We start from the raw sequence: 12,810 nt of genomic DNA, 5'->3' as shown, positions 1-12,810 counted from the left end.
TAAATAGTGCTGGGCTGTAGGAAATCTGAACCCGGGGCCTGCCACGTCTTTGTGCCTGTGATGTGGCCACAGAGCGTATTTTACACAGAGCAGGCCTCTGGTCTCATGACCATGCCCGGGCCACAGCGTGGCCCTCTCTCTTCGGGAGACTGTTTCTTTGTTTCTTTCTTCCTCTGTGTTACTACTTGATATTTGATATGACAGAATTTTATTTGCCAGTTAGATTAAAAAAAACCAAAGATGGCACTATCTCCATTAAAATAAAAAGTTTACTAAAAGTATCAAAAACTTTGATAAAGGTGAGGACTCAAAGATGTTAGGCAGATTTATAAAACAAGGAACAATTATTTTTATATTTCAGATAAACCATGAAGTGCAAAAATTGTAAAATGTCAGTATCTGCAAGACAAGCATCAACAGTAATAGATCTTTTAAAAGTGCTACAGTTTGAGGCGTTGTGATTCTGACATAATCTTAAAGTTCTTTATTTCAAGTTCTCAAGGTTCTTTTCAAGTAAGCTACAAACTCTTTGGTTAGAAATACTGGAAATCCATGTATAAGTGAGAATAAGAAACTGTTAACGCTGAGTTACGAGCGTGATTGGAAAGCACAGGCATTTCCAGTCCGGAGCAGACTGTCCTGAGAGAGGGGAGACACCATCCACTCTGGGATCCCCTCTGCAGTCTGGCAGCCTCTCCATTTTGCTCACTTCCTCTGTGCATTTCTTCTTTAAAAAACAAAATCTTCAAGGCACATAAAGACCTAAAGATTAGCCTGTGTTGTGTACCTATATGATAAGTACTTAATTATAGTCACAAGAAGGGAAAGTGGGAAACAGTGTGGAGACTGTAGAGCCAGACAAAGCGAAAGCTGACCCCATCTTCCTTCCTTCCTTCCTTCCTTCCTTCCTTCCTTCCTTCCTTCCTTCCTCCCTCCCTCTCTTGGGTTTCCGTTAAGCCCCTGTCATTTCCACTCCGTGAGCAGGAAGGGGTCTCCCCAGCAATGCGCTGATCAAAGGAAAGCTCTACTCTGACCCCAGAACGCCCCAGCTGCGGGGTGTTAGGGAGGAGCCAGGGTGGGCTGGGAGATCTGGGTCTGCCCCATCTGGAAGCAGCTAGAAGCCTCAGCTGCAGGCGGCCTCTCCACCCCAGGTGCTCCAGTCCAGCCTCCCGGGTTTTCATCCGAAGTCGCCACCTCTCTGGATCTGTTCTCCCCTCTTCCCCAGCAGGAGCAGCACAGAGGTTAGGAAACAGGGAGCCTGCATGTGGCCAGGCCTGGCTGCTGGGCACTGCCCTTGTGAGCCCTTCACGGCTAAGGCATCATTTTAAGCTTAAAGTGGTTTTGAAAATGAACAGAAACCTAGCAATTTTTAAAAATTTGGCTTAAACTGACAACAATATATACTGATTTTAAAAAGTCACCTGAAGCAAGAAAAATACTGCCCATAGGTCATACTGAAATGGGGTAGAGGCACACACCCATCATCCCAGCACTTAGGAGGCTGAGGCAGGAGGATCCACACTGAGTTCAAGGTCAGTCGGGACTACACAGCAAAGCTGTCTTCCAAAAACAGAAAAAGAGAAGTGGAGTGGAACTTTCCTTAAGCACTGTCACTGAAAGTTACTCCCACATCAAGCAGGTACTGACAGGTAGCACTGCCTCCCCGAGAGGAGCCTGTCAGGAGGAGGAGGGCCGGTGGGGACTTGCTGGAGACCAAGTGGTGGCAGCCCCGAGAAGTGGTGCAGCCCAGCGTCTGACCCAGAGGTGGCACCTGTCACGCTGTGCCTTAGTGTCCCTAAGTCTGTCGTGTGGTATCACAGACACCCAGGGCGTGGGGCAGGAGGTGGGGGAGGCTCCCAGCACCGTCTTGGCCTCCCTGTGTGCAGGGCAGCAGGCCCTCGGAGAGGCAGCACCCCACTGTCCTGCCTGGGGAAGAGGGACATCCTGCAGGGCATAGTGACACTTCCTGCCCCCAGCCTAGCCACCACTACGCCCTGGCTCCAGACAGCCCAGGAGGGAGAGGGCTAGGATGGAGAGCTGTCCTCCGTGGGGCCTCATCATCAGGAAAAGCAAAGTTCTCACAGAGGACAAGAAGTGGCCTGTCTGCGACCATTTGTGGTCACATACAGCCGTGGTGTGCAGATCCCAGGAGACAGGCTCACATGCAGGAGTTTGGAAGTCCCGGTTCCTTCCTGCAATGCCTGGACAAGGGTCCACTTCATTCTCTGTCTACAAAAACTCAAAAAAAATCACACACAAAAGGTATTACAATGGACCACGCCCAAAGAAGGGACACAGAACCTGAGCTTTAAAAATGAAGATCTGCCTCAGTGGGACCTCAGGCCTCATGCAGGCTGCCGACACCGCCTTTGCGGAGGCAGAGGTCTGAGAAAGCCAGCAGGCATTGTCTCCAGCACAGGAGGACACCTTGGTGACATGCCTGAGGGTCTTGGGGCAGCAGCCAGTCCCAAGTCTCATTATGCCCTGCAAGGACAGAGGCTGGAGGAGGAAGAGACAGCTCATGGCGGAAGCCACTGCCCACAATGCTGGCACCTGGGGACCTGGAAGGCACCGCCCTGCAGCCGGGGTGCTCAGGTGTCCTGCTGGGAAGCACAGTCTCCCCTCATTCCCCCTGGCTCTGCGGTCTACGCCCAGCCAGCATCAGCCAGGCTGCCGGGCGGCTGCCAGCAACAGCAGAAGAATCTACAGGACGCTCATCGAGGGGTCCTGCCCCTGCTTCTTGGGGCATCCAGTGTCTTCGTCATCTCTTTGAAATGACAACTTTGAACGGGTGAGGGGCAGAAGTGAGGCCAAACCTCCCGGTGAGCAGGGGCGGCTCAGCGTCCTCAGGCAGTGCCAAGGCGAAGCTCTGTAGCAGGCTCACAAACATCAGGAACAGCTCCATCTTGGCCAGCTGCTCGCCCATGCACACCCGCTTCCCTGTGGGGACAGCAAGACCGGCCCGCTGTGCATTCAGAAAGCACAAATGCCTTTTTTTTTTTTTAAACAGGATCTCACAATGTAGTCCAGGCTGACCTTGAACTCACTATGTAGCCCAGGCCGGCCTCGAACTCATGGCACTCCTCCTGCCTCAGCCTCTGAGTGCTGGGATTACAGGTGTGCACCACCACACCCGCCAGAGGTAGAACTTTATAACCCATACCGAACTGACCTAAATTGGGTGTTTTAAATGCAGATAATAGTTTTAGCATTACAGCATAAACCACAGCCTCCTGCAGAGTGTGACAGAATTTTTCCACACCAAGTTCCCATGTCCACTGCTGCCTCTAAAAACTTGTCCTCCTCTGGGCAGAGACCACAAATTGGTCCAGGTGACAGGACCCCATCTGGTCCTTGCCTGCTTATCTCTTTCTCTGGCTGTGACCTGGCGGCCTGAGGAGGGGAAGTCGGAATCTCTGGAGCCTTCCTTCACCCAAAGAGCCGCCCCTTGGTCCCAAAGTAGGAGCCTAAAAGAGGGACAGCTGTGACTCGAGCCCCGCCCCACTGGCCAAGCAGTGGGCCAGGACCCACCAGAATCCAGGTAGCCCAGAAAGGACAATGTCTAGTCATATTTCTTCCTGTCTCTATCTCGGTCTGTCCCTGTCTGTCTGTCTGTCTGTCTCAGTGCTGGGGATTGAACATACTAGGCAAACACTTTAGCACTGAATCCTATGCCCAGCCCTTCTCCTGTTCTAAGCACTGAATGCAGTTTCTAACACAGCAGAAACGCGTTACCTGAGTTTTTCATCTCTTCCAATAAAGAAACATCCTTACTGTACCTTGGAGTAAGAAGTGACTCTTTGAGTTCTGCCTTTGATTTTCCTTCTGGTGCACGCTAAGGCCAAACTCAGGGCCTGGCCCAGGCCAGACGAGCACTCTAGCACTGTGTGGCACCCCCCTATACTTTTGCTTCTGTTTTTAAAATGACATTAAGGAAAATATACAGGTTTTACTGACCTATCCCAAAAGGAATAAAGGCTTCTGTTTTTAAAAGTTGTCCTTGGTCATCCAGAAATCGACTGGGGCAGAATTCATCAGGTCTCTCCCAGAGGACAGGATCTCTGTGCACAGCCCATAAGTTGGGCAGGATCACCGTGCCCTTGGGGATGGTGTAGCCTTGGAACTCTGAGGCAAACAGACACAGTGTCATTCATTTTGCTGCCTGCGGGGGGCACATGAGAGAGGGGTGTGAATCTAGTGTTCTACTTAGCGGCTCAACTCATGGCCTTGGAGGCCGGGATATGACCTTAGCACCTGGCGCCCTGGTCCCCTTGGCAGCATCCCAGGGCCCAGCCTGCAACAGGTGCTCTGATGCAAGCTAATGGAGGGAGTCAACAAACCATAAAAACAGGAAAACACCAAAGCAAACATAATAGGCCTTTTAAGCCAGCTAAGAATTACACACCCTATGACTTAGGCAAAGTGTAACAGAGTTGTCTGCACCATGAGACACTGAGGCAGAGGAACTAAAAATAAAGACAGAAGGAAGTCAGTCCTGCCTCTCACTCAGCTGACACCAGGGACCTCAGGGATCCTGTGTCCTTCAAGAGGATCACGTGAGAGTCATCTCTGCAGAGGGTGATGCCTTCCAGTTGGGGATTTGAAAAATCTGGACGAGATCTGCTCAGCAGGTTTCAAGAATGAGACTTGCGGGGCTGGAGATTTAGCTCAGCGGCATAAGCACCTGCCTTGCAAGCAGGCATTTGTGAGTTCAATCCCCGGTACCAATAAAAAGGAAAACGACCAAAAAAAATTAAAAAAAAAAAATGAGACTGGCTCCTTCTAATTCTGCAATATTTATGCTTTGGTGGCACAATTTTTGTTGTTGTTGTTTTGAGTTTTGGTTTTTTTTGAGACAGGGTCACACTGTGTAGCCCAGGCTGGCCTCAAACGCGCAGCAATCCTCCTGCCTCAGCCTCCCATGTCTTGGAATGATAGGCGTGTGCCACAGTGCCAGGCTCAGAGGCGGGATTTAAAAACTGGGGCAGGGTAATTTCTACTGCAACGCCTTCATTCCAGTTAGACTGGCTCTTCTGATGGCCACGAGATGGGCCAAGGGCACCCCTGTGAACACTGCAACACAGCTGCTGTCTGTCTGGCCCTGGTGTCAGGTGGGGGGTGCTGGCCTGTAATCTCAGCACTCAGGCTGCCACAGCAGGGCGCTGTGAGTTTGCACCAGCCTGGGCTACTTTGTGAGTTTAAGGCCATCCTGAATTACACAGCTAGATCCTGTCTCACCAAACCAAATGGAAAATGAAACAAGCTGAAATAAAAGATGACTGTGTTACTTGCACAGAAGGACAAGTATGTACACCTTGCCGCGCCATCAGGAAAAGGGGTCCTGGCTCAGTGATTTGCCGAGCAGCAGACAGGTGCCCACCAAAACAGCCCCGGGCCACTTCAGCATCTGTGACAGGGGCCCCACCCGCCTGAGTGCTCCCCTGTGGCATAACAGGGCGAAGCCTGCCTCACCAGTCTCCTCCGAGGTCATGTGTGGAATGGCCAGGGGCACCACCGCCGCCAGCCTCTGCACCTCCATGATGGTGGCCTCCGTGTAGGGCATCCGGGCCTTGTCAGTGAGGGACGGGGGGCGGGTCAGGCCGACAACCGTCTTGATTTCTTCATAGACCTTTTCTGTGTGAGAGGAAAGAGGGCACTGTAAGATTCACCTTGCAGGGGACTGCTTGTGCACCCCAGGTCCACTTTCGATTTACCCTTCTGTGCCAACGGCCTGGCAGCACCAGGCCCAGAGTGTGGGTCACATGTGCCAAACAGGATAGCAGCTCTAGGGCCTGTGCCACCAGGATGTGGACAAAGGGCAAGAGACAGGGCCTCAGGCAGAAGAGGGAGCACTGGAGGAGGGCCCGAATCACCTGCATGGGAATGAGCGGCTGAGGCTCCCAGCTGAGGGGAATGGATGGTACATGGCATTCTGAGATCGCCCGTGACCCTTGCTCATGGGATTGGCTATAGCTTAGATCTGGAAAGTTCTCGGGGCTCACGTGTATGTGTGTGCATGCATGCTAAAGGCTTGTTCCAAGTGGTACTATTAAAAGTCGTAGAAACCAGGCATGGTGGCACATGCCTGTAATCCTAGCATTTGGGAGGCTGAAGCAGGAGGATCTCTGCAAGTTCGAGAGTGGCCTGGGCTACAAAGTGAGTTCAAGGCCAGCCTGGACTGCATAGTGAGACCCTGTCTCAAAAAGACAATCAATCAATCAATAAATAAAGTGGTAGAAAGGACAAGGAGAGGCTTTTTCTTTCTCTCTTTGTATCCTGGGCACAAGCAGAGCTTTGTTCTGTCTCATGGCCCAGGCATGACATGCTACCTTGAATAGGCAACACCGTGAGCCAGAATGGGAAGTCCCTCTTGACGGTGATCGCCCGGGGTCTTCCATTACAGTGGTGGACAGCTGACCAACACAGGACTGCTTCCCTGTGCATTCCCCTCTCCCTCTGTCCCATGACAAAGGGCAAAGTAATGCCACGTCACTTCTGAGATTCCTGGCTCTCCTCTTTGTATTCATTCTCCTGAATCACTCACTCTGGGGGAAGGTGGCCACCAAGTCAAGCGGCCCCTGAGCGGGTCAGAGTGAAAGGAAATGTGGCCTGCGACCAACAGTACGTGGCAGCCAGCTTGGCAGTGGGTCCCTGCATCTCAGCCAAGCCTACAGATGACTGCGAACCAGTCAACGTCTTGACTCTAATTGCTCAAGAAACCCCAAACTAGAATCATCTAGGTGGAGCCACTCCGGGCCTCCGAAACCACGTTAGGTAACAAGCAGTGGTGTCTTCAGCTGTTAAATGTTGGATGATCTGTCATCTGGCATCATTAACAGATGGCCCAGGGCCACCCACGGAGACTGACGGCATCTCCAAGATGTGCACACCTTAAGCCCCTTGTAAATTCGATTCCTTGCACGATGCAGAACAGGGACAAGAGGCTGCTTTGGCAGATGGAGTGGGGCTGGAAGTCCAGCTCAGGCAGCCCTGTCTGTCCAGCTCTTGGTGATAGCCCCTAGGAAGCCAGAGGGACCCGTGCCACCCTCACTCCTCCTACAGTAACTCTCGGCCCTAGAGTCCCCACCAAGCCAGAGTCCTGAGGCAGGGGACTTGGAAGTCAAGGTTAGTCCACGGCCTGCTGGCCCTGTCACTCAAGGTCTATGGCAGGGGGTGGCACATGGCAGTGTGCACAGCAGAGCAAAGTGACTCCCCTGAGAGGCTGAGTGAAAGGGGCCATGCCCACCCGCACCCACACCACCCAAAAAGCGCCTCAAGCCGTCCACCTCGGAAACTAAGCAGCAGCAGGCCTGGCTCTGGGGGAGAAAGGGCCGGGCACAACCCCAGTGAGCTGTCCCCCTGCCACCAGGCACTGCGCCCACTACACCTGCAGCTGGAGATCAGCCGGCAGCACCTGAGCCTGCCAGGATACCTCAGAGCTAAGGCCACTGCCATGCTCCTCTGGGAACTAAGCGGGGTCTAAGCGGAGCAACCTGTGACAGGGCCCACCCAGTCACCATCTCCGCTATGTCAGAGCTTGAGCTCCCGTGTGTATGTCCCAGCCCCGGCATGTGACAAGGGCCTACAGTGGTGCGCCTGTACCAAGCTGAGTACAGTCACATGCCACAGTGTCACAGAGGGACATTTCGTGGCGAACAGCCCATCCACAACAGTGGCCTCCTATGCTCTGCTGGTCTAGAGACCCTGCAACCAAACTAGTTTACAGTTTGACACGCATGCAGTGACAACATCACCTGCCAACACATTTCTCGGAATCTGTCACTGCCACAGGGGTACTCTCTACACCCAGGTGAGTTCGGAGCCTGAGGGGATGGCCTGAGAAGTGGGCAGCACTGGCCCTAAGGACTGGAGGGGCCCACAAGCCAAGGCCTGTGGATGGCACGGAAGCAGGGCTCCCTGGAGCTCCAGAAAAGCACTCATCCTGCCGGCCCCAGAGACACAGGCCAGGCCTCTGACGCCGGGCGTGCTGCATGGGTTCGCTATGCCCTGGACTCTGCTGTGGTGGCAATGGAAATGGACACACCTCTCCCTTACTGCCCTGGACAGTGACCTGTGCTTCTATTCTCCATGTCCTGAGCAAGATAAAAATGGGTGCACATAAGTATTAGGGTTTACCTCTAAGGTGTTCTGCTTCTTTTTTGCTTTTTTTTTGAGCGGGGGAGGCATATGTTTTGCTTTGAGACTGGGTCTTCCTATGTAGCACAGGCTAGCCTTGAACTTGCTTATGCAACCCAGGCTGGCCTTGAATTCAGTGATCCTCCTGCCTCAGCCTCCCAAGTGCTAGGATCACAGGCATGCACCCCCACACCCGGCAGGTGTCCTGTTTCTCTAACTGTCTCTCCCCACCATTGATTCACAGAGAATCAGACATGCAGAAATCAAAGCAGGGGGAGGATCAAGACAGGACACGAGTCCCCATCTCTCTAGAAATGACAGGTTTCACAGGTAGCGCCTTCCCAGCTCCCCACAAGACGCAAACACCTATTTGCTTGTGCAGCTGAAGACAGCTGAGTGCTGGGCACCACAGGTTCCTGAAGTCGCTGATCCTGCTCTAAATGACCCGGCTGTGCCATACACCGGCGCTTGCCTGCTAGTTACCTTGGACATCAAGGTGCAGGGACATGTACAGCAGGGACCAAAGCAAGGAGTTGGTGGTGGTGTCAGTGCCGGCGATGAAGAGGTCCCCGATGATGTAGAAGAGGTAGTCCTCGCTGAAGCTGCTGCCGCCGTCCCGCGCGCGCTCCTCCTGGGCGTGCAGCAGGTACATGTCTATGAAGTCCCGGGGGTTCTCAGTGTCCAGGGCTTCACGATGGTCCCGGATGATCTGCTTCAGGAAGACGGTGATGTCCCCCTGGATCTGCCGCACCTCCCTGAAGGGCCCAAAGGGGAGGTAGTAAAACCAGGGGCACACGTTGACCAGCATCAGCTGGCTGCTGAGACAGATCTCCAAGCCTCGCGACATCAAGTCCAGCAGCTTCTTAAACTCCCTGTCTGTGTAGTCAAAGCGCCGGCCGAAGCACAGGGAACAGATGACGTTGGAGACGGCATTGCTGATGATGGGGACCGGGCTGAAGGGGGCGTCCCCGTGCCTCTGTATCTCCTGCTTCACGAAGGTGAGCTCCTCGATGATCCTGGGCTCCAAGCTCAGCTTGCCCAAGCCGAAGTGCCGGAGAGTGGCATGCGAGAATTTCCTCTGCTGTCGCCAGACGGGGCCGTAGGGTGCGAACACGAGCCCTGTGGAAGGACAGCAAGAAAGGAGGTGAGCCAAGCGTGGGAGCGCTTGCCTGTGATTGTAGACTCAGGAGGCTGAGTCAGGATGACCGGGACTTCAAGACCAGCCTGAACTACATAGCGAGACCTTGTCTCAAAAAAAGAAAATAAAGTTAAAAAATGAAGGCGAGAGGACCCTGCGAGTGATGCTAACAGGAAGCACACGTGTGCATCTCTTTCCCTCACACCATGCCTGGGCACAGAGGGACCACCAGGCTCAGCAGACAGGACACTAAAAAGTCTGGGATTCAGTGCCAACTCCTGCACATGCCATCCGGCCTCCTTAGATGAGGAGAATTACTGGGATGCTAATACATTTGGCAGTATCTGCTGGTAAAATGGACAGCGGCGGGTTTCAGTGTGCAACATGAGAGCACTTTTCTGAATTCACTGAAAAGGGAAAAGGGCACTGAAACCCTGGGAACTCCGCATCCTAAAGCTGCTGCAGGTCTTTTTAGGGTTAAAATCAGGATTCCCCTTGTCTCCCTTCCCCGTCTTTTATTTTTCCTGTCCCACCGCAATCCTAAATCCACTCTGTATAAGGGCAACTCATTTCACACATAAGTAATGGCATGAAAAACCATCTTTTATTTTGCTGACTGACCTGGGTGTTTGTGTCCTCATGCTAATAGCTTTAAGCTAATAGCTAAAAAGATCAGCTTGCAATAAAACAGCTACGGTTTCTATCTATTTCTTGAATAAGTATGTAGAATGTGCTTTTTAAAATCTTTTTCTTGGAAAAGTCTTGCAACTTCAGGGAAAGAAAAGTCTTCGGGCTTTGCGTACCCCCAAATATTTTATCTTCTGGGTTAATATGCAGTGTCTACATTTAATGTGACATGTTTAGCCTGTTGAGACTACAAATAAACCTCAGTTGGTCAACACAGGCTTAGAAACACAAGATAGGACACAGCAGTGTAGACACAGACTAAGGTACAGACATACCTGAATTTTGAAGGCTACAGTGAAGTGCTGTTTACAACTTGCTATTGAAATGCTTAGGCTCCAGACATTTCAAAGTCTTTTTCATATAAAGTTTTATTTTATACTTTTGATAAACTATCATTAGAAGCAACACGCCTTATTTCAAGAGTCTAATTGTCCTGGTGTAATGCAGTCAACAATGAGTTTGTTTTTTGGTCTTTTTGAGACAGGGTTTCACTGTATAGTTCAGGCTGGCCTTCAACTTACTTTGTATCCCAGACTGGCCTCAAACCCACAGCAATCCTCTGCCTCAGCCTCCTGAGCCTCTTGGAGGCATGTGCCACTCCAAGCCCATAATCATTATCTTAATGTGCTGTAAAGGTAACTAAACTGTTTTTCTAAATTGCTACCTTGTATGCTGCTTATAATCATTTAGCTGGCAAGAACCATGTTCCTCTTACAAGTAAGAGACAATCTTGCTTCATTACAAAAACGTTCTTAACTGGTGACTAGGCATTAATGTTTGTCATTTGTCTTCAAGTTTTTGCATTTCTATTGTGTGTACCTGAGAAATTCTTTTTTAAAAAAACAGCCTAATTACTGAACTGCAGTTCTTGTGCTTTCCCCAAAGAGTCATTTACACTGGTTTACAGAAAAGGACCCTAAAAATATGCCACTCTGACCTCAAGTGACAGCCTGTCTCAATCAATCAGTCAAGCAACCAGTAGACAGGAAGGCAGGCAGGACTCTCCCTGCAGCCTGAGATCACAGAATTCCAAGCAGAAGCAGGGCAGAGGAGGTGAGCACAGGATGAGGTGTGGGCTGCTGCCGGACTCGTTCTGCAAGGCAGCCTGAAAGGATTCCGACTGTCACTAAGGCTCCTGTAGAACCTGAAGGCAAACCTCTGGCTCCGATTCCAAGGCAGCCAGACCTTCCTTCCAGAGCAAGAAGCAACTATTCATCTACTGAAGCAGCACCTGTGGAGCTCCTGGGCTCTGGGACGCAGCTGCTCCATCCTGCTCCACGCGCCATGGGTTAAGACCCATTTCTGAGCCCAAAGACACAAAACCAGGCAATGCCTGGTAAGCCAGGGAGCCAGGTGTGCAGCGGTGAAGCCCTGGCACTTTAGCCTGAACCACTGGGCCTGGCAGTGATGCCAACACCCGGCAGCCTGGAGGTGAACAGGGCCTGGAGCCAGTGGTCAGCCGGAGCTGCTAACAGAGGGCACAGGAGGAGGCAGAGCCCTGGGAAGCGGGCACTGCGTTCTTTCTGCGCAGCTGCTGAGGCCCAAGGCCTTCGGGACAGGGTAGTAACTCAGCTCTGGCACTCAATCTAGCCAGGCACCGCGTCAGAGATGGAAGTCGAGGCCTCCGGGGAAGAAGGGTCACCTCTGAAGGCCAGAGCCCAATCCCACACCCCGCGTCCTCGCCTCCTCCCTGCTTCCTGCCCTCAGTTTCCCTGAGGTTTTCCTATGCAGATCGCGGTAAGTCCCACTGGTTCCTGAGGCCCCAGAGAAGCGGAGGCCCATGCCTGAGGTGCATTTGCAGGTGCAGGTGCAAGTGCGAGTCGGTGCCAGTGCAGGGGCGGGCGCATGGCGGTGGTGCGGGAGCTGCCACCCGGCTCACCCTTCTCCTGGGTGACGATAGAGAGGAGCGGCATCCGCGGGCGGTCGCTGAAGACCTCAGCCTGCTGCACCAGCGCCTGGCGCACGCTGCGGAAGTCGTTGAGCACCACGACGCGCTGGGGGCCCACGAAGATGCTGAAGACGCTGCCGTACTGGCGCGCCAGCTCGGCCAGCTTCACCTGCAAGGCCGCGCTGCTCCTCGCAGGGCCCGGCCTGCCGCGGCGTAGGAGGAGCGACAGGAGCGTGTCGCCCAGGATACCCACGAGTGGCCAGGGCGCGGGTCCTGGGGGGGGCCTGCGTGCCCCGCGCCCCCGCAGCCAGCCGCGGCCCAGCAGCGCGCCCAGGGCGCAGAGCAGCAGCAACAGCAGCAGCAGCAGTGCGCACGGGGACTGCGGGGCCCTGGGCGCGTCCACGGCGGGGCCGGACGAGGTCCCCGGGGCGGACATGCTCTGCCGGGGCTGGGGACACTGCCGGACCCGGGGACTCCGCGGAACTTCGGCTGGATGCAGAAGGGACGCGCGCGCACTCGACCCACGGGGCGGGGCCTGGGCAGGGGCGGGGCCTGGTCCGGGGGCGGGGCCGGGGCCCCCGATTGGCTGCTCCTGACTTCTCCGCCCCTATGACCTGCGGCGCCGGCGAGTCGCTGACACTAGTGGAGTCTTGGGGAGGGGGAGCCGCCTGAGCCTAAGTCCCGGGCTGCACCCATCTTAGGGTCACCCTGACGTAGCAGTTGATGTTTCCGGGCCCGCGAGTGCCTAAGGCAGCAACGCTTCCAGCTGGGGGCCACTGTGCGTTTCTCTTTTTAAAGTTGTTATCCTTGTGTCTTGGTTCCGGTGCACGCGTCCTGCTTCCTCACCCCCTTTCCTCCTCGCGCCGTCTTGGCCCCCTTCCCATTTGCAAAAGTTCTGGCTCTCAGGGCTCCTTTCTTCGCATGACCTGGATAAAAAAACGGCAGTAGAGAAACAAAAATC

At 53.6% G+C, this 12,810-nt stretch overlaps 1 protein-coding gene across 1 annotated transcript; it reads right to left on the bottom strand.

Annotated features, from left to right (window-relative positions):
- Window positions 1–251: 251 nt before the first annotated feature.
- Window positions 252–12,385, bottom strand: LOC100735639 (cytochrome P450 2U1). The gene is made up of 5 exons (XM_003468045.5): window positions 11,841–12,385; window positions 8,620–9,255; window positions 5,473–5,634; window positions 3,958–4,125; window positions 252–2,940 (listed from the first exon to the last, which is right to left on the bottom strand). The coding sequence occupies exons 1-5, from the start codon at window positions 12,283–12,285 to the stop codon at window positions 2,762–2,764; spliced, it is 1,590 nt and encodes a 529-aa protein (XP_003468093.1). The 5' UTR covers window positions 12,286–12,385; the 3' UTR covers window positions 252–2,761.
- Between the last annotated feature and the right edge of the window lie 425 nt (window positions 12,386–12,810).

The sequence above is a fragment of the Cavia porcellus genome, unplaced genomic scaffold (genome assembly GCF_034190915.1).
Source record: "Cavia porcellus strain 051 isolate PalLab524CR breed Dunkin Hartley unplaced genomic scaffold, mCavPor4.1 scaffold_14, whole genome shotgun sequence".
NCBI lineage: Eukaryota > Metazoa > Chordata > Mammalia > Rodentia > Caviidae > Cavia > Cavia porcellus.
This window is presented reverse-complemented; position numbering and strand designations above follow the sequence as displayed.

Coding starts and splice junctions, on each gene's coding strand:
- LOC100735639 (XM_003468045.5), bottom strand. CDS start 12,285: ATGTCCGCCCCGGGGACCTCGTCCGGCCCCGCCGTGGACGCGCCCAGG. Junction 9,256..11,840: donor TATCGTCACCCAGGAGAAGG/GTGAGCCGGGTG, acceptor GTCCTTCCACAG/GGCTCGTGTTCGCACCCTAC. Junction 5,635..8,619: donor CCTGCACCTTGATGTCCAAG/GTAACTAGCAGG, acceptor CCTCTCACACAG/AAAAGGTCTATGAAGAAATC.